We start from the raw sequence: 21,294 nt of genomic DNA, 5'->3' as shown, positions 1-21,294 counted from the left end.
TTTTTAATTAATAGTTTAGTTGTAAAGATTGAAGGCAGACAGTGGTTCATTCCCCTCTGTGAGTCTTGGTTCCTCCAAGGTTCCTTCCTCCAGCTATGAGGGAGTTTTTCCTTGCCACTGTTGCCTTTGGTTTGGGGGTCGTAGGTTTTTAGAATTTGTTGATCTCTTGTCTTCCTATTGATTCCTGTAAAGCTGCTTTGTGACAACAGCAATCGTAAAAAGCGACATACAAAAAAAATTCATTTGAATTAGTGTTATGTTTAAACCCTTCAGATACCTTTTTTTCTGATTGGATAAACAGTAAACTTTTCTTTTACTCAGATTTTGTGGATATGATGGTGTGTTTTTATACCATGACAGTTTTCCTGAAATTCGTTTTAATAAAATCCCAACATATCGTCTTGCTTATGGTATCTGACATGGCTTATGGTATGTTGACTCGTAACCCCTGTATGGAGATGGTACATATGGTATCACCAGATTCTTGCTAATACACAGCCCAAGTTGGAACTATATAGCAAACGTCATGTGATTTTTAATAGGCCTTACACTGAATGTCCTGAAACTTGGAAAGGCTTTACACTAGATGTTGGAGTGTTAGTCAGAATCAAGTACTGATGTTGGATGCTCGGGTCTGGATCACAAACGCCGCTCTAACTCATCCCAGAGGCACTGGATAGAGCTCAGTCACTCCAGAAAACGCAGTTCTACTGCTCTACAGCCCTCTACAGAGGGTCACTATATGCCTCTTGCCAATGCTTTGCATGGGGTTGGTAACTCTAGGCTTGTCTTAGACTCAAATTAATTCATTAATTACATTTTAAAAGATGCAACTATATATATATATATATATATATATATATATATATATATATATATATATATATATATATATATACACTGATGCAGAGGTGAAGAATAGAGGTTGGTGATTTCACTGCTCAAATACATCCACTGAACCTGACTGTTAACTGAAGGTTTGAATAAGGAGTGTTAAGTAGTTTTCCACCCTTGTCTGTTTGTTGTCTGTTGTCTAATTGAATATAGTTATTGTCCACCTGGTTGGAAACTGGCTTCTTTTCTTGTTTCTCTGTCATTTCTAAACCTGCACTATTTGTATCTGGTGGACGCAGAAGAGGGTGAGCTTGAGTTGTGCTTCCTCAGGCTCAATGGGCTTCCTGACCTGGATTTCTCTAAAGCTTCTTTGTAACAGGGACTGTTATGAACGGCAGTGCGCAAATAAATGAAACCCTTCCCTGCCCGATGTCCTGAATATGTGACTGTGATGTGTCCAGGGGGCGGAGGAAGTGCAGATGAGGCAAGAAGTGACCCGTATAGAAGAGGAGAGGATTCAAGTGCTCAACAACATCGAAGAGTTGGAGCAGAAGATCAAGGATTTAGACACGCAGATGGATGAGTCTGTCAGAGAGGTGTGTTTTTTAAAGCGTGCACACTGTTAGCATGTACAGTCATGTGGGAAAAAACCCACATGTGGGTTCTCACCCCATGAGAACCTTCGGATTTGTAACATATTTAAATATTGTTGAATGTAATTAAAAGTTAGGACACAAGACACACACCCCCACACACATACATTCATTACTACTTAAAATGGCTAAAATCAGCTGCAGATGATCAGAACATGGTTATAGAGGATTTTGGAGGAGCCTGTCTTATTTAAACCTCATACATTTAGTCTGGTTTGCTCTTAATTGTTGAAGTGATTGGAATCATCATGACCAGATCCAAAAAGCTCTCTAGGGCCTTTAGAAAGAAGGTTGTGTAAATGCATATGAGTCTGGGAAGGGACAATTTAACAGTTGGCAACATGAACAGGACAGGCCGTGGTAGCAAGTTCAGCCCAGGAGCGAACCACAACATGCGTAAAGTAGTCTCCAACTACCCTACAATGCCCTCACAGGATCTACAAGTCGCCCCTACAACAGATGGTGTACGATAGGTACACCATCAGAAAGCGACTGAAGTTCATAGGAGATTACCTCCGTCTCTCAGTATTGTTTAAATGAAGATCAAATGTCCATATGTTTAAATATATTTCAGAATATTTTAAAAGATATTTTTTTCACATGACTGTACATTTACCGACCACTTAATTAGTCAGACCGTGTTTTTTATTGAACACACCTACCCTGTTGGTACACTTTGGTGTACTGGTAAAGACAATAGCTGGTCTAAATTTATACATGGATGTCCAAAGATGTCTAAACGGACTAAACACAGGATTCACAGGTCGTCTCCTCACAGGCCGTCTCCTCACAGGCCATATACACATATCAACTACATTGCACATAATGTTGTGGCATTTTAAAAAAAAGCAGTAACCCACTGAAGGCAAAGTGTTATATACTGCTTGTCATCATTGGAAAGCAAGGCTTTCGTGGCTTATTACTTCAGAATATCACAAGACAGACAACCCATGAAGTTGGTTGGACCAGAATACAGTGTGGTTCAGGACAGTGTGGTTCATTGCCATTACTGCCACCAAAGGCATGACATAAAGCAACAGTGCATCATTTTCTGCTTTGGTCCAGATCAACGGAACAGGACTGCAAGTGTGAACACCCTAAGTGGTTAAGGATCAGTTGCATTTATGACATGTTAAGGACTCTTAACATAAAGTTGTGTCCTTTTTTGTGTCTCTCTGTAGCTGGAGGTGGAGAGAGCTCTGTTGGAGGGGGAGCAGGATGCAGAGCTAGCTCTGCTGCAGACAGATAAGGAGACAGTGGAGCAACTCAATGAGAAAATGGCCAAAATGGAGAAATCCACGAACACCGACAAGACTCAGGTAGATCCTGCTGCTGCTGCTGAATATGCTAAAGGGGTTTGGCATAATGGAACCATTAAGTGTATTTGTACTATGTAAGCTATGGTTGTGTATGTGTATAGACACATAGAGAGATGGTATGAAACCTTTGAGGCTGATAACAATTTTAAGAAATCTGGTAAACCAATAATATTGGACAATTTCATTTCATAATTTAGATTTATGCCCTAGTAGTTTTAGACTGATCTGATATGTCTGATTGATATGTCAGCTAAAACAAACAGCAGAAACATAGAAACATACACTATGACTGAAATGGATTCCTATTTGTTTAGTTTTTGGGTTTTTCTGCTATTTTTGTCCAAAGTGTCCAAATTGTACAGTGGAATTTGAGCTTGATTTCATAGGTACTACAATTGACCTACAATGCACTCGGAATTCCAGGGTACAGCATAGCTTACTACACAAGCTCAGTGTGGACCAAAATGCCAGCATGCTCCTGTTGGACACATATGGGAGGAACTTGAGCTCTAAGGGTTTGTAGAGACGTTTTTACTGGGACCCAGTTGGACTTCCCAAATGGGCCCCATTGTTACAGTCTACCCTTATTTCACATGGGTCCCATCTAGGCCCTGTATGCAGTGTACAACCCAGTTTAACAAAACTAATGAGGGAGTAGGGATCCATTTTGGTCACAGCCATTGTAACTCTGGGGGTGAAGCTAACCAAAATTATTTTCTGTTGTTGTTGTTAATTACCTCCTATAATTTAATTCAGATCTGTGTATTTTTATGGTCATGATACGTTTTTCATGTTTTTTAATAGTCATTAAAATCAGCCAATTTTATCAACCCATGAGTGTATCCCCTATTATACATACTGACATGATATTATATATATATATATATATATCAGTGATCTGAGCGTTTCTCATATGAGGTAATCCTACATTTACCTTCTACATTTACACCTATTCCTTTTTTCCATTTCTCCTTTTCCAGTGCTCTAACCCAGCCTTGCCCTTTCTCTCTATCCCTTCTCCTTGTCTGTGCGTGTGTGTGTCGTGTGTGTCTTGTGCGTGTCTATGCACGTGCCCCTGATGCTCTGTAGGACAAAGCCCTGCTGGAGGCTGAGAGGGTTAAAGTAGAGAAGCTAGCAGAGCTGATCTCAGAGCAGAAGAGCCAGCTGGACTCTTGTCCGGAAGCACTGAAGGAACAGCTACAGAGTCAGCTCTCCAGGGTCAGTCAGCCACCTGCAGGCTTCTATCACTCTTTCTTCCTGCACCTACTGCCTCTATGTCTCCCCCTGCGCTGTTTCAGCTTCCTAAACTCATCCCCGTCTCACTCCGAGGCTCCAGCTCCTCTTTCCTCTTTTCACTTTGGTAGGCAGCTCTTCTGAAATGCTGTAGCCTGTGCGTGTCAGCGGTTTTGTCTGTGTGTGTGTATTCTGTCATTGATAAATGATTGTATTAACTGCAGTAGCCATGACACTGATTTGATCCCCAATATCAATATTAGGGCTGTAGAAAATGCTGGATCAGAAGGATGAGGAAAGAAACAACAAAACTAACCCTGTTGAAAATTCTCAAATCTCAGGACCAGCTTACTGGTACCTGGTTTCAGATGGTCTAAGCTGGTCTATGCTGGTCAAGGTGGTTGAAAAGCTGGTCATTAAGTTGAAAACACACCTTATGCTGGCATACCCTATCTTGACCAGCATAGTCGTATTTGATTTTGGTCATGTTTGATCATGCTGGTTGACCAGTGTGATCATACTGGTCATGCTGGTTGACCAATGTGGTCATGCTGGTCATGCTGGTTGACCAGTGTGAACTCACTGGTCATGCTGGTCAACGAAAGTGGTAATGCTAGTTCACAAGCATGGTCATGCTTGGTCATACTGGTTGCCTAGCCAGGTCAGGTTGATCATGCTTGTAGACCAGCTAAACCATAAAACTTGTCAACCAGCTCAACCAACTTACCAACTTGACCATGCTGTTTTGTTTCAACAGGCGATTTTTAGTAATAAATCATTAAGCCTAAAGCTGCACTAATTACGAATTCTTACGGCAATGTCAGTTTCTTTAAAGCAACGGTATGAAGCATTTTACCTTAAAATAGCAGTTTCAAAACCATTTTGCTGGTCCACCGACCTGTAATAGGGAGAATAGCTTCTCTATCATTGCTACTCTGGGTTCATTGCTACACTGCCAACTGCACTATATAACTCTGGAGAAGCGACCAGGACAATCATGTTTGTGTAAAATCTTGTAATCCTGTAATATTACTGTTCCACAACTGTCCACATACTTCTTTCACTTTCAGTGACGGTTCTGTATGTAAAACATGTCCTTCAGGGGTGGCTCAAAGCTCAAATTACACCTCCTGACTGTAGGGGGAGCCCAGCAAGAAAACCAATTATCACATAATGCTGCTTTAAAGCCAAACTGGCCAATATTTGAAAGCAACAAACAACAAAGAGAGTAGCATCTCACACTTTGTGGTCTAAATATACTCACACATATGAATCACATAGGCTTAAAAAATATCATAACACAGGGGTTGTCGTTGGGCCAGTCATCAGGAGAAGTTTGATCCCTAAAGGCGCACGTATTTGTCACTGTACAGAGAAATGTGCCCTCCGCATTTAACCCATCTGTGGTAGTGAACACACAGTAGTGAACTAGGGGCAGTGGTAGCTTGCCAAGCCCGGGAATCGAACCCACAACCCTGTTATCGACAGCTCGGCGCTCTAACCGCCGAGCCACCACTGCTACACGTTTCCATGGCCAGGAGTTCAAGACAGCACAATTGGCCTCCCTCTCCCCCTTCACTTGATTTTAGCTCCTGTCAGCTCGAAGAAGAGGCTGTGGCAGGCTTTATGTGGCTCGGCAGAGACACATGCTAGCCTAATCCTCCTAGTCATAGAAGATGGGTGAGAATTAGAAGTGACTATAAAAACAGTTAAAAAAAGAGTTATTACTAGCTGTTGCACTGCGCTGTTGCATGACGTTAGTGTGATGATAAACATTCCACAGTTTGACGTGTGTGTGTGTGTGGTCTCAGGACACGGAGATGTTGGAGGCACAGACGAAGCACTTTGAGGATTTGGAGTTTCAGCAGCTGGAGAAGGAGAGCCGTCAGGATGAAGAGAAAGAGACGCAGCTCCAGCAGCTGCTCAGAGAGATCGCCGAGTACCAGCGGAACATAGTCACTCGCAAGGTAAACAATCTCCCCCGACCACTAATGTAGTTGATCAGCCACAAGGTGTTCGAAGTGCACAGTTCACTTCCTTCATTTCCACTACAGATTCTTCTTGGTATAGCCATGGTGTTTGGCAAGAGTGGGCATCAAACTCCTGTGTCTGAGGGGCGTGAGGATGCTCGCATTTCGCCCCTGTTGTTTTGCCCACTATGACAGCTAACTTCTTGATGGCTTCTTATAAACCTAATTTGGGCATTCACTGGTTGGTTTTTCTGTGTAATAAGTTCCATGAGTTTAGCAGTAAATTCGTAAATTAGTTAAAATCGGTAGTTCCAGCTGACCAGTATGACCAAATATATGTTAATACCGCTTTTAATGAGAGCATTCAGCTACATCGATATTCCATGCAAATGCAGACACACACACACAGCTTGTCTAATCTCTGTAGAGGAGGATTGCTAATAAAATAGGACTCTGTCTAATGCCAGGCATGGGCTAGAGGGGCAATAAATGGGGAGTGATGAGTTGGGGAGTTGGGGATGAGGTGCAGTGATGAACATCTAACATCCTGACCTCACTAAAGCTTTTTTCACTAAATGCAATGAAACCCTCCCAGCAATGCTCCTCCAAAATCTGGTAGAAAGCCTTCTCTGGACAGTAGAGACAGTATCTCCAACAAAAGCAGGAGCTACTCTTTTTTTAATACCCTTGATTTTGGAAGAAACCGTGAACGTGCAGGTGTCTCAATACTTTTGTCCATATAATGTAGCTCTCTAAAAGAGAAGGCTTTCTAAGTCATAAGGACTTATCTACTCAACTTTGTTATTTAAAGTCTGTCACTCAAACAGTTTAGCACATTATACAGATTTACATACCTGCAACGATGCTGATCCTGTGGCCAACTTTGTCCACTTTACCCGAAAAAAATTTATATCCCTGTTTTAAAAAGCAAGCTCTTCCCATGTTAACTCACAATTAATGAACGCTTCTTTAAATGCTGTTATGTCGGTCAGTCAGGTATCTCATGATTGTTTTTTGAAACAGATGAAAGTGTAAGAACACTAGTAGTGGCCATCTCGCAGCCTGAAGGGTATTTGTGTAGGGGTGTGTGTGTGTGACAGTAAGAGAAAATGGGAGCGTGTGGGGGTGGGGTAAAAGTGAGAAAAAAGGGGGGTTATTTATATATGTACTTTATATTATTTAGGTCCACCAGGAAATTACATTTCATTGACAGGAAACACGAAATGATGTTAACTTTATCATAATATTTTTCTGTTTACCCACAAAAAGCGTCTCTATTACAGGAGAGGCTGCTGACCCTGAAGAAACAGTCCACCCAGATCACGCAGCAGGCTCAGCGGGAGAAGGAGAACTTCCTAAAAGAGAAGAGCAATCTGCACCTCATGCTGCAGAGAGTGAGTGCTGTGTGTGAGCGCGTGTGTGTACATGTGTGTACATAAACAATTCCCACACTTTTAATCCTCATGCCTCCACAGGAGCGGGAGAACCTTTCCACTTTGGAGAGAAAGTATGCAGAGCTGACTGGTGGCCAGGCCTTCCCTCTGAACCCTGTTACGATGAAGGAGGTGAGGGTCATCTAGAGAGCCACCACTAATGCATTGTTCCTCCCCCACAAATATATATAAAATACATCCTCACTGTCAGATCCAAACCTTGTGGTATGTGTCTACTTGCCACTTTGCCTTGCCACGTCCCATTCATTTCAGTAGAGAGAGCTGCCACATGTTAAGTAGCACCTATTGCTGACACAGACGCAGATGTGCAAATGCACACACACACACAGTTTGTCTAGTCCTTGTAGAGAAGTACTGGCAATAGAATAAGACTCTAGGATAGGAATGGGATTGTGAAACATTAACTGAGCTGAAACCATAAGGTATCGATAACTCATGCTTTTGCTCATCGCAGCATTTCCGCTCCATGGAAGAGAGAAGGCGGAGCAACGGCAGCAAGGAGGGCGGGGCTCTCCTGAGTGACAGCAGCGTTCCCCGTAAGAGGGAGAGGCAGAGTTCTGGAACGTTTAGCAGTTCTACTCTGGGCCGCAGCCTGTCCCCCAAGGTCAGACCACGTTTTTTGTACGGTGCCTTATCCCCATATAGGGGTTTGGTGGGTACACTAGACATTTTTTACGTAATGTTTAGTATAGGTGTCTGCAGTTTGGGACACTATCTGCTCTGGCTGGCATCACTGTTAGGGAGGCCACCATATGCAGCCAACTGAGTGCTGTCAACAATAAAGGTTAAGTATACACAATTAGCAAGCATGTAATGTGACCATTTGATGAAGCCGCTGATTTCGTAGCCTGCATTTTCTGTTGTTTCCTTTCCTTGTTTTTCAGCGTGTAAAAGGAAACTGTGAAAGGAAACTCACTACTATTACCCTTAGCTTGCTCATTAGGGCCTGGATTTCCGTAAGAAAGTCTGACAACCCTTTCTGTTTTGTCCATCCTGCAGCCTCATATGCCTCTGTCTCAGAGCTCGAGCTGCGGCAGTGTCCTGCCCCGTGCTCTCTCTCTCACCACCAGAGACCTGGACACTCGCCGCCTGCTCAAGGGTGAGACATGCTTCGCTTCTCATTCAGAGACTTACCACACTCCTCTCTCTCCGATCCTCACGCCCTCTCTCTCTCTTTCTGTCTTTCTTTATTCTCTTCCTCGGCTTCTTTTAGCTGGCCAGCTGTTTCTGAACGATGAGAGGCAGAGACTGACCGACATGACCAGTAGGACGGTTTCAGAGTCCAACGTCTTCCTGGACCCCTTCCACTTCCTAGACAATGGGGCCAACTTCGATACCATGAGTGTGGAGAGTTCAGACAGTCTGGAGACCAGCATTTCTGCCTGCTCTCCAGACAACATCTCCAGGTGAAATGAGACTTTCTGAATTCTTGCAATGAACAGAGAGTGGTAGTAGTAGCTATGTTTACACTCCATTTACTGGGTTACATTCACCTCAGTAACTTTTTTAATACACCATACTTGTAGTAGGTCACTAGATTCTGGATTCTTTGTATTTATAAGGTACTTGAACTCATTCAGTTGTATGTGATTGTATTTCTAAATCCTTTTAATTCAGTGCACAGTCAGTGCCTCATTCTTTCCTCCTGACTGGTACCTGTACCTGTCCAATTCGACCCCAACATCTGCCCAATCTGACTCCCACACCTGTCCAATATTCATGAGGCTGGTTGCATTTGCTGGTCAAATGCAGCCAGTGACACACGTATGGTGAACTTGCAGCTGGAGTGTGAACATGAAATATTGGCTGCGCTGCTAAACAGGACAGCCTCAGTAGCCTAAACCAGTGATCCTCAACCCTGGTCCTGGAGGCACTCTGCCCTCCTTGTTTAACAACACACCACCTGCTACTCGGAAAAAGAGCTTGTTAATGGGCTGATAACTTGAATCAGGTGTATTGGGAGCAGGGAAAGCACTAAAGTGTAGAATGCTCCATAGACACACATATGACCGTACACATGATCTGAAATCTGTATTAGTGCAGCAAGTCATTAAAAATAAGAAATGCTTAGAAACAGTACTAATGCATGTTATTATTAAATGTAAATATTATTGAATGTATTTTTTTATTAGAATATCGATCTTTCTCTCAGCGTTAACAAATAAATGTTTTAACAGACTCTTGTACCAGTCATATTGACTTTGATGTAGATCCAGTTTTATTGAACTGATTGTATTTTGCATCACTTCCAGAAAAAAACTTGCAAATATTTAGACAGTTGAGGGACGTTTTTGGACAGGTATTTACAGAGATGAATATGGTGACAGTCTGAGTTCAGTGTTTGTTAGCAACATTAGCCTAGCATCTTCTGCTCTAAACTAAAGAAGCGCGGTAGTTAGCTAACAGTAGTCCTGGCTGATTGACTGCATCTGGGGTCAGTGATAAATCACGTATATTAGATTTTTATCAAATTGTTCCTTTAATGTGAATTGCAGAGCGCTAATGTGGTGTTGAGCTGGTGTGGATATGATTTGATGTCCAGTGGAGTTGTTTCTCTCTGCTTTTTGTCAGCCAGCCGCCTCATTCCCAGTTTCCAGTTCCCAGTTTTATGGACACAGAAAGTGTGGCCAGTGCACTTACTGTTATATCTAAGCCAGCTGTACATTGCTGTGTGCCTGTGAGGCGAGACGGAGCTTTAAAAGCTGCCATATAAGTGCTGTTCTCTTGCTAGCCTACAGGTGTGTAGGGATTGGCGTGGTCTTTATTTGAGAGAGTGGCTGGACTTGTGGGTTGAATTGTGTGCCCTCGCTTGGTTAGAGGACCATTATGATTCCATTTAAAGACGCTACATAGACACAAGACCCCATTTAACTGGGAGTAACTTAAATATACAAGCTCCTGTCTGCTTCCCTGCAAGTTTAACTGCATTCCAGTCAGGCCTGCCCATTTATGGAGAGTCTATGGGTAGAGAGAGCATGGGAAGCACTGCCAGCGCTGGCAGTAAAACTCTCTGATTCTAGCTGGATGCATCCATAGACCTGTAGACCTGATATATGCATGTGTGTGTGTGTTTGTGTGTCACAGCAGTGCCAGTACGACTAATGTGGCTAAGATCGAGGAGATGGAGCGTCTGCTGAGAGAAGCACAGGCAGAGAAGAACAGGCTGCTGGAGCACAGGGTAACACACTCCTGCCCCTTTCTTTCCCTGTCCTCTGTCTCACAGCAGTACTGTTTATCACATGTGATTATCAGGGTAATTATAAAAGAACACAATATATTAAATGTTAATGTATCATAATATAATGTGTTATTAATTATTACTTGAATATTCTTGTTCTGACACTATTTCATGGGGTTGCAAGAGGTGAATTTAACTGTGCAAGTCTGTGCAAAAGCCAGAGAGCAGCCTTTGTTTGTTTAATTTCTTATTTAAGTTATTTCTTATTTAGTGTCGGCTGAAAAACGCTGCACACATGATATGCTAAACAGAAATTTACACATAAGCCTCATCAATTAAATATAATAACAGGTGTTTCAGCATTTTGTGAGTCCTCCCTCGCTTTCAGGTTTTCTGCAGAGAGGGTTTTCTCCCTCAAAGTTCAGTCCTGGGAGTTAGAGTATTTACTGCTTCTCACCATGCAAGTCACCCCAAACACATGAAATAATGTTGTGGTCTGGACTCTGGGCTGGAGAACAACAGCACACAGCTGTTTATCTGATAGGGCAGTTTTGGTGGTCTACGAGGTCCTGCATGTGTGTTATAGTCATTTTCCTGTGCTTTTTCTCCTCCTTATACAAGTGGATCTAATAAATAAATAATCTGTATTTGTTTGCCATTTATTTTATCATTGAAGGATGCTCTCCTCAGTTCTGCATTTCCACTTTTCTTATAATTGAAAAAAAATAAAATAAAAAATGTATTCATCCAAATGGTGTTTGTGTACATATATGTATAAACTGGCTTTTGCGTGTGTGTGTTAGACCTCATACTGCCCCTCTATGTTGGGCTTGCTGCAGGAGAGGGAGATGGAGCAGCGCAGGCAGGCCCTGGAGGAGGAGAGGAGGAGGAGAGAGGAGCTGGAGAGGAGACTGCAGGAGGAGACTCACATACGACAGAAACTCATCGAGAGGGAGGTGAAGCTCCGGGAGAAGCAGAGAAATCAGGTGAGAATACCAGAGGATGAAGGGTATGACTTCAATAAAAGGTCACAACAACGAACGGGGATTCCAAAAAATAGGAATTCCAAAAAACTGACCTTTTTTTTTTGTTTTTGCCATTTTGGAGATGCAAGGTTTGTGTGCAACAGCAATGTTATGCTAGTCCTTTTCAACTTAGACATGTCAGGAATTATAAAATAAAGCTGCAATGATGTGAAAATTCCAAAAAAAAAAAAAAAAAAAAAAAAGAAATTTAACAAGAATGTGTAATACAATATTTATTAAAAATCTAGAATGCTTCATATTTCAAAAATGATCAAAGCCTGTGGCAGGTACGGACACTAATTTAGTCAACGATTATTATTTATAATTATATTAGTCGATTTTTTTTTTTTACCATATTCTGAACATCTGAACAGTTTAGTTTACTTTTAATTTCTGAAGTGAAATTCTGAAATTCTGAGTGCTAATAAATGTATATGCCAGACTTATGTAAGTAAGTGCATTCCTACTGTTGCTAATGATTTGTCTACTTTCCAGACCCTTAAATGAATAAGCAATAGCTGTTATCTGACTTTTGACCCATCAGACCCGTCCGCTGACCCGTTATCTCCCAGTGAGGAAGGATGACTTTGACCTACGGGGTCACATAGAAGCAGCAGGTCATCACCCTGACACCTGCTATCACCTGGCCATCACCGACAAGACCTGCCGAGGGTTTCTAGTTAAAATGGGAGGCAAAATCAAAACCTGGAAGAAGCGCTGGTTTGTCTTTGACCGTAACCGTAGGACCCTGGCGTATTACGCAGGTTAGGACACGTCTCCTCTTTCGCCGTGTTCATCCTGACTGTTTAATCCTGACAGTTGGAGGGAGAAGTTACGGTAGCACACTGCTGTATGTTAAATCAGGGTGTCACACGCTGCCGTTTCCCAGCATTGAGCGTTGAGTAACTTTGGTGTTGCTGTTTTCTCTGCTCAGACCACAGCTTCGTATGTCTTACCTCCAAACTCCAAACACTGTGTTTGGCTCAGCATTGCGTCTTGCAGGATTTCATTATATATACATATACTTACACAATATTGTTTTCAACAGAAGAAGAAATCAGAAAAAATGTAAATGTTCTCAACATAAAACCTCATTATGTACAAGTAAGAATAGACTAGACAGATTTCAGGGTTTCCAGGCATCTAATACATCCTTTAAAAATTACACCCTGGCTAGCTAATCATGGAAACACCTGAAAAATGAAAAAAGAGTCAGATTCAGATGTGCTGGAAATATTATTGAAATCATAGAAAAGTACACTGAGGCCTGTATAATCTAGCATTGTCTCATACAGCTGACATTGTGTATTGTTAGCTGCGGGAACCAGGGCGCAGAATCAGGCTTTGCCCCGAGCAGATCCAATATTCTGTTCCCACCCCAACAGAACATCCCCTCAAGAAGTCCATGCCTTTACAAAAGTTGTAAAAGCAGACATTGTGTATTGTAAGCTGCCGATGCCCTTTTAAAGCATGCATCTGTATGTGTTGTTAAGCCAGGCGGTATGACCACACATTTTTCTTGCAGTGTGTAATGTTGGCTTTTGGCTGAGCAGTGTGTGCTTGTTATACTGTAGTCAGGACGTGCAAAACAGTGTCTGCAGCTGTGACTCATCCTGTAAGCAAGAGTTATCACATATAGAATTTACAGAATAAAAAGAAATACCTGGAAAACAATTTCCTAAAAGGCATGGACTTCTGAGTTGGAGGGGATGTTATGTTGGGGTGGGAACAGAATATTGGATCAGCTCGGGGCAAAGCCATCTTTTTAGTTCCATTTCTGCGCCCTGGTTCCAGCACCTGGGAAAGTGCTCTAAACCAATCACAGTTAAGTAACCATTATATCAGGCAGGTCGGAGACCACTCTCAACCACTGGGCGGCAGCATCGAGCTTTGCCCTCTAATGAAAAATGGAGAACACTGCAGTGGCGCACTCACAACATCTGTGCATTAGAGAACCTTTCTATGGGTATTATACAAGGCCATGCCTCCAGCTGCTTCCACCATTGCTTATATGTATAATTCATTTCTGTATCAGCAGGTCTTCTGGTTAAGATGATAACTCTGCTGCTCAATAATTGTGGCCTGATCTTCCTTCCTTCCCTGTAGATAAACATGAAGCAAAAATGAAAGGTGTCATCTACTTCCAAGCCATAGAGGAGGTGTATTATGATCACCTGAAGAATGCACATAAGGTGAGCTTCACACCTGTACAACAAAATATAGCCGTTATTCATACAGCCTTCTTCGAATGCCAGTGTTAAAAGCGTGATACCCACTCACTCCGGATCTTTTTGCTTTCTCTCTCCCTCTCGATCTCTCTTTCTCGAATACACGCGCTCAGAGCCCGAACCCCTCGCTGACATTCAGCGTGAAGACACATGATCGGGTGTATTACATGGTGGCTCCTTCCCCGGAGGCCATGCGGATCTGGATGGATGTGATCGTCACGGGAGCAGAGGGTTACACACACTTTCTGGTGTGAACAGCACTAACCATCAGCAGCATCCGCAATGATCCATCTCCATTCGGTTTAGCCCATAGAAAGGGCATGCTTCCCGGTACTGGACAGAAAGCCTTTTATACTTGTACTTTGAGGAAGCCATTTTTCTAATTATAGCATATAACATGCATATGTACAAGCTGACGTTGGAAGCACGGCAGACATTGAGAGGTACTGGAATACTGTAGTGTTCCTGCTACTGGAAAAGACGTATTGTCATAAATCTCCAGACCTGAATCTTTCCCTGAACCTGCATACCCTGACCCATTTTCTTCAGTTTCAGGATGAAACTCCAGATGGATCATTCTTCGTGACACGGATTATGGTGCTTTTGCCCTACTTTGCTTCTTTTAATGGGCAGTTAGTGGGTTGTGAGTGGCCGTAAACTGGGTATACCTCAGAAATGCATGCCTTGATGATGGTAAAAGCTAAAGGTAAAGGAAAGTGCTGATCAGTTATGGCCAGGTACCACAGAAACCCTTAGAAACTTAGAGACTGAAATACTGTAGTCAGTGAAATCCTCAGCATTTTACACATCAGGAGCAACATAACCTCTTGCTATTTTTACTATTCTATTTTTTAACTCCTCTTGTATTATTCTTTTGAAAGTACCTTCATCTTCCGATGTGTGTGTGTGTGAGCAAGCAGCTATGGCTATGGAGTGACCTGAACAAACAGCCTGCAGAAGCGTGTTGTACAATCTTCTTTTAGCATCTTGAAAGTCTTAGCAATAAGCTCCTGAACTAAGTTAGGCTTTGTGGAAGCAGAGACACCATCATTTCAGGACAAGGACCGTTGTCAGAGGGTTCAGAGTGGTTTCGCTAAGGCTTGTCCTGGCTGGGACTCATTCCTCCTGTGCCTTCGTGTTTCTCAGGAACACAAGACCAGACCAAATATGAAACGCCAAAGACATTTATTCGTGTATCTGTACAATATGAATGTAGGCAGGAGCCGTTGGCATACTCAAGATTACATTAACTGGGTTGCCTTGTGTCTGCAAATCAGGGTTATGCAAATCTATGGTATCTTCAATCATCCTGGTCATGTACAAGCAAACAAATAAGGGAGTTCAGATCTTTTTCCAATATCATAGCACAACCCTTTTCTGCTATTGGTGAAATTGTAATATTTTACTATCGCCAGCAGAGGGCTGCACTCAAGGGCTATTTGCACAATGGTTTGAACTAAAGTGTCCCTTCTATTACATAAGCTTGTGTTTAATTTATCTTAGACACAGTGGAAAACCATATTTGACCTTAAATCACAGTTATTAAAATGCAACATTTTTATATATGTATTTGGCAAGCGTGTAAGATGTGTTTTTTTTTATGTGTTTTGATCATTTTTGCAAACGACTGCCCTGATGTCATTCTCAGAAGTTATTATTAGAAAGAAAATATGAACAATATGGGCTCTGACATGACATCACTTTAAGCTATAAACAAAGTTTATGATCAGGGCTAAGGAGATGTGCCTGCCTGCGGTGTCTTGGCAAAGATGCATTATCACAGCACTGGCGTTTGACAGCAGCATGGACCAGATGGAGTCGGGCACTTGTTGTCAATGGCAACTGAAGTGTCTTGGATTACTGACAGTCCAGTGTCGGCTTTAATCACGGAGCTGTTCGACTGAGTGTTTTTATGAAGCACATTTAAAACAGCAGGTTAATTCTAATTGGACAGGTAAGCCAGTGGTACAGAATGTAGTTTGGTAGTAATGGAATAAGTGGTGCTAAAGCAGTGGTGGAGGGATTAAAGTGAAGGAGGCTGCCTGTACAGTGGACTGGACAGTATTACGGAGCATATCGACTCTGTGCTTTGAACACTTGTGAGCACCTAAATAATGTCGAAAAGTGAACAGGATTTTATGGTCCTTGGCTGTTGCCATAGGGCCTGCCTTATCGAGTTCTGATTCACTGATATGCCTCTACTCTGACAAAGGTATTACAGAAGAGGCCAGCATATGGGTCTTTAATTATTGAATGTGTATTACAGCATTTTTGTAATCAGTTTTTGTATACCTTTATTAAACGTCTCATTATTTTTGAAATGATGTTAAAGTATTTTTTATTGCTGGGCAGTTTCTGCCCTGTTGGAATATAATCCTATAATAAAGTCCTATTCATCTGATGGCAGTGTCATAATCCTCATGCAGACAAACAGTGTTCACGAAATGTATTTTGAATTTTAAGGTTCTTTTGGCATTTTTACCCTAATTCTGATTACTGATCCCCAATTTTGGGAACCCTTGATCAAATCACATGTCTTTTTTGATTCTCTAAGAGAGTATCTAAGTATCTAAGAGAGTAAGACGAGTAAGTTCTCGTCCTCTATAGACAACACATTTCTGCACATAGCCATAGCGTAATTACTGTTTTGTAACTTCCTGTTCCTGTAGAGGATTTGTTCACTTTCTTTCACTTAGAATATTAAAAAAAGGCTTTTAACATGATATGGGGCACTACAACTGTTGCTGCTATTTTTATTACCAATAATTGTAACAATTTTTAACCGTTTAAATTAGAATACTCTTAACCCGAGGTGGGCAACGGGGGCCCCGAGTCCAGCACAGCACAGCTCTAACAGACCTAAAAACCTGGCAATTAACAGGTGAGCCAAATCAGGTGTGCTTTAGCAGGAAAAGCACAGAACTGTGCAGGAATCCGGAACGTAATTGCCCTCCTCTGCTTTTAACCCTTTTACAAGTACAGTCCCACTTGTGCGATCTGAACATTCAGCTTCGAAAGTGATGCAACGATCAGCTTTAACTCTACTAATTAGTCTTCCCACAACATACAGTGCATCCCTAAAATGTCACAGAAAAGAAACTCACTCTGGGTGGACCATTACAGATAGCCAGAACATACTTGTGAATGGGTTAACTGGTAAATGCCTAAACTTTAATGCATCCCTAGCAAACTTTAACAACAAAATATATAAATATATGTGGGCCAAATAATACTACTATAAAACCTCAGTGGATATGAGGGTATTGCTGTCAAGAGATAAACTTGCATAATACTATATTGATCTTACTGTATTATAGTAATGAAAATGTGTCACCTTATGCTAGAAAATGATATTAAAGATGTATTTTTAATCAATTACATTATTCATGTTTACTTTTTAATGATTCCACTAGGAACCAACCAGTTCATTTCATTTTGATCAAGTGGGGTCCCGGGACTTGGAGGGGCCTCAGTTGTGTGGGAGAATAACCCACTATGTGAAGTAAAGATTTTTTTTTTGTCTGTAAACCATCCGGCATTATGTAATGTAATGTAATCTTTTGATTACATTACATTACATAATGAAAACAGGACTAGGCTGTGTTTGTTGTACAGTGTGAGTAGTGGGTGTGTGTTGACACATGTGGCTGCCTCTGCTGCATGGCTCATGCCGGTGTGAGGGGTAGAGTGTAGTTGTCAGGTTTGGTTAACACATAGCTAGTCAGCCGTTTACATGCTGCCTCTCAAACCCAGCAGCAGCCTCTCATGTGAAACTGTGACCCAATTAATTCATTAGAAACACAATTACCACTGTCTCCATCTGTCACACACACTAACGATGCCTTGATCTCCTGCGTCACGTGGAAATCTCCAGTAAAAATATCCAGAAGATTATTCATTATTAGAATAATGTTATTAATGTCCAGCTAACTCTATGTGCTTTCTGTAGGTAATATGAGAATATCTTTTAGTACACTCTACATTCGGGCCACGCCCCTCTTCTTTCCCAGACTCCTATTGGCTGACCTTGTGTGGTTGCCATGGAGATTTTTTTTTTTTTTTTTTTTTTTTTTTTTTTTTTAGTGGGGCATGGATAATTAGAGAAACATGCTGATAATAGAGTGCATCTTTACGCTGGGGGGCATACACATATACAGACACACAGACACACACATACACACATTAACATTGGGCTCCTGACTCATTTATTTTGACCCCCTGACCTGTTTTAGAGCCTGAAAACTGTTCATGCAAATACAGTCTGTCTAACTAGGTTGGAATGGGCAGGATTGTGCAGTGGTGATGCACCAGTTGTATGCCAGCTTAGCGTTCACATATATGAAACGTGTCTGAGGTAAATGAATGGTTTGGGAAAGCTTGGACGTTTACAGCTTGGGTTGCTTTAGGGTTTGGAAAGTCCCTCATGTCACTATGATGTGAAAACAGATTCACTTCTTTACCCAGGGGAATTTCAAAGTGGATGGCCGTGAATGTGAGCATATGCTGATCATGTTAACCCTTACAGTTAATCCTCTGCTAGTAATTTCATCCCTTGCACTCGGGACACTGCGTGTGTATGTGATGGCACATGAAACATCTGCTGCTTTTGGTGCTCAGCTTTGGTTAAAAGCCTGCAATAAGTAATGCACTGAAAATCCCTGCCCTTCATTTTCAGCTCGTACGCAACACCAACCCCTACCACCTATCAGATAGGTTGCAGGTTGCAGATAGGATCCGCCATTCACCAATTCATACAGAATATATACACAAGAAAAACTGTCTGAAGAAAGCTTCATATTTTTTGTAATTACAGCCATGTGAAAAAAATAGAACACCCCATTAGTTTTGGGAGTTTTACATATTTAAACAGACTTTAGATCTTCATTTAATCGATACAATACAAGAGAGCTGAAGGTAATATCATTATAATTGTTTGTAAAATGTAATTAATAGAAATGCAATTTTCTTATAAGAGGAAACATTACAGCCCCCACATTTCTTATGACTTAAAATGTCTAAAATTGGAATCAGGTGATAAGAACATGGTTACAGAGGAATTTGGAGGAGCCTGTCTTATTTGAACCTGTCTTATTTGGCTCTTAATTGTTGAAGTAAGTGATATCATCATGACCAGATCCAAAGAGCTTTCTGAGGCTTTCAGAAAGAAGGTTGTAGATGTGTCTAAGAGGCTCAGGGAAGGAATAATTAGACATAAGCTATTCCACTGCCCATAAAACGAAACAACTGCCAATATGACCAGGTCAGGCCGCCCTGGCAAGTTCAGTCCAACAGCAGACCACAACATGCGTAAAGAAGTCTCCTAAAACATCCTAAAATGTCATCACTGGACTTATAGGTAGCTCATGTCACAGCTGAATGTCAAAACACGGCATTTCGATTGTCATTGGAGGTGTGCAATGGGGGACAAAACACTAGAGCTGTATCTGAAACTGGGCCCTATCTACTATTCCCTGCATGCAATAATCCAGATCACTATATAGAGCACTATTATATGGAACAGAATTTGATGAGGCAGTGAACGGTTTCAGACATGCCGTTATGTGTGTGATACAGCAGAGTGCATCGCATGAACAATCTGAACGTCAGCTTTCCTCAGAGAAGAACAGCGGGATGGGATGTTTGTATTCCACGCCTGTTTAGTGTAAATCATTTGTGCAAATGTAAATCATTTAGTGTAAATAATCAGTTATGGGATTGTTAAAGTGCAAAAACCTGGCCCCTAAAAAATAGTGCCATATATAGTGAATAGGTCACAGTTTTGGACACAACTGCTGACTTTTGGAGCAATGTATTTTGAACAGATGAAACTGGATGTCCATGGACGTCTCATGTCAATCTGTGCTTACTAGGTATCAAGTGCGGTTCTTTTTTCCTTTTTTTCATAAAACTGGTAATAAAAATTTTTAAATGGCATCCATGATACATTTACAGACACTTCAACGATATATTATGAGTATTATATCTGATGTCATTTTAAAAGACATTATTGGTGTGTGTTGATTAGTTTTATTTTTATGATTTTCAAAATCAGTTTATCACTTGAAATAAAGCTTTTTGGGTTTTTGGGTTTTGGGTTAGGGGATTGAAAACATTTCACACTTAACTCTGAAAAAAAAAGTCAGGTGTACTATTTGTAAAGATGTCCTCCATGTTCCAGCATCTAAAAAGAAAACACGTCAGATAATCCGTGATCCGTACAGATTGTCCCCTGAGATTCGGGACACACATGAACTACAGAGTTAACCATAACAGCGTGGGATACAGTTTTACTGCTGCTGGTCATTTTTACAGTAATAACTCCCTCAAACTGGACACAAAGCTGCAGTGAAAACACAGTGTTTTCAGCGTGCAGCAGGCAAAACCTCAAGCACAGCCACACATCTGCAGTGATATCACTCTGGTGTGTTAGTGGAGAGCAGAGTTATATTAGTGTGAGGCGTGGAAGTCTCATATGGACACGGGCTGAGTGTAAAAAGATCTTCAGTAAGTCCACCTTAGAACAATGAAGTTGACTATTAATTTTAATGTGTAATTTTCCAGAATGAAAGAAAAAAAACATCACAAACATACTGTGACTAATAATAAAAAAGTGTCACATTTTTGCAAAAAAAAAAAAAAGAAGAAATGGGGAAATTGATTCAGGGTAAATGCATTTAATTTTGTTATATTGTATTGCTGATTTGCACATCATTGGTTTTAGTTTTTGGCAGGAAGAAAGATATTGGAGCAATATTTTTTATATTAGCAGGAAGGATTTTTTGAACAAGATATTAATCTTTATTGTCTTCATTGTTAGTTAGCAAATGCATAAAACAACCTCAAGTCAAATGTAAAAGCTGATAGCTACATAAGACTTATTTGGCAATCAAGTGATTCATAATCAGAAGAATTGATTATTACATGTTGTAACCTGTTCATGTTTAAGGTTCTGATGTATTTTATTGGTGTGTATTATAATGACCATATTGGTCTTTTGGGTTGCAGATTACCAACTCTGCCTATATTGCTAATTTAAAGATAAACAACTAGTTATTGACCAATCTATTTCTTATTGGGGGTGATTTTGATAGTTTGTTACTTATGCAGTAATGCATCATTTAGCACTCATAGTCCTGTCGTGCCATCATCAGTGTTTGCAGTGAGGCACAAACTTTAATGTAGCATAAATATTATCAGTTAACAGCTGTATGTCAAATAATGTATCTTTGAGTGAGCAGTTCTAAATTCATTTAAAGCAATAAGATGCCATGAAATATTTAAGTAGTGCCTTAAGTAGATTTAAACTTTAATAGATTTAAAGTATTAATTACACAGACTTTCACATCACATTTGGTGATGAAATGATAAATACTGTACGTGTATATTTGTGTGTGTGTGTG

The 21,294-nt window shown here is 41.1% G+C and overlaps 1 protein-coding gene across 4 annotated transcripts in view; it reads left to right on the top strand.

The window, feature by feature from the left end:
• phldb2a (pleckstrin homology-like domain, family B, member 2a) overlaps positions 1–17,246 on the top strand; it is a 36,690-nt gene extending 19,444 nt beyond the window's left edge. The window contains exons 6-19 of one of the 4 annotated variants that reach the window (XM_072658849.1): positions 1,296–1,430; positions 2,669–2,806; positions 3,896–4,024; positions 5,851–6,006; positions 7,293–7,403; positions 7,485–7,574; positions 7,918–8,067; positions 8,463–8,562; positions 8,677–8,869; positions 10,548–10,641; positions 11,481–11,627; positions 12,211–12,430; positions 13,773–13,858; positions 14,008–17,246. In XM_072658849.1, coding sequence (XP_072514950.1) covers positions 1,296–1,430; positions 2,669–2,806; positions 3,896–4,024; positions 5,851–6,006; positions 7,293–7,403; positions 7,485–7,574; positions 7,918–8,067; positions 8,463–8,562; positions 8,677–8,869; positions 10,548–10,641; positions 11,481–11,627; positions 12,211–12,430; positions 13,773–13,858; positions 14,008–14,148 — 1,890 coding nt within the window. In that variant the 3' untranslated portion in view covers positions 14,149–17,246. Of the gene's footprint in view, positions 1–1,295; positions 1,431–2,668; positions 2,807–3,895; positions 4,025–5,850; positions 6,007–7,292; positions 7,404–7,484; positions 7,575–7,917; positions 8,068–8,462; positions 8,563–8,676; positions 8,870–10,547; positions 10,642–11,444; positions 11,628–12,210; positions 12,431–13,772; positions 13,859–14,007 lie in introns of all 4 variants that reach the window. The other 3 variants (XM_072658848.1, XM_072658851.1, XM_072658850.1) reach the window with 3 other exon arrangements.
• Positions 17,247–21,294: the final 4,048 nt, after the last annotated feature.

The sequence above is a fragment of the Salminus brasiliensis genome, chromosome 16, assembly GCF_030463535.1.
Source record: "Salminus brasiliensis chromosome 16, fSalBra1.hap2, whole genome shotgun sequence".
Lineage (NCBI taxonomy): Eukaryota > Metazoa > Chordata > Actinopteri > Characiformes > Bryconidae > Salminus > Salminus brasiliensis.
The sequence above is the reverse complement of the archived record's forward strand: the minus strand, read 5'-3'. Positions and strand labels throughout refer to the sequence as shown.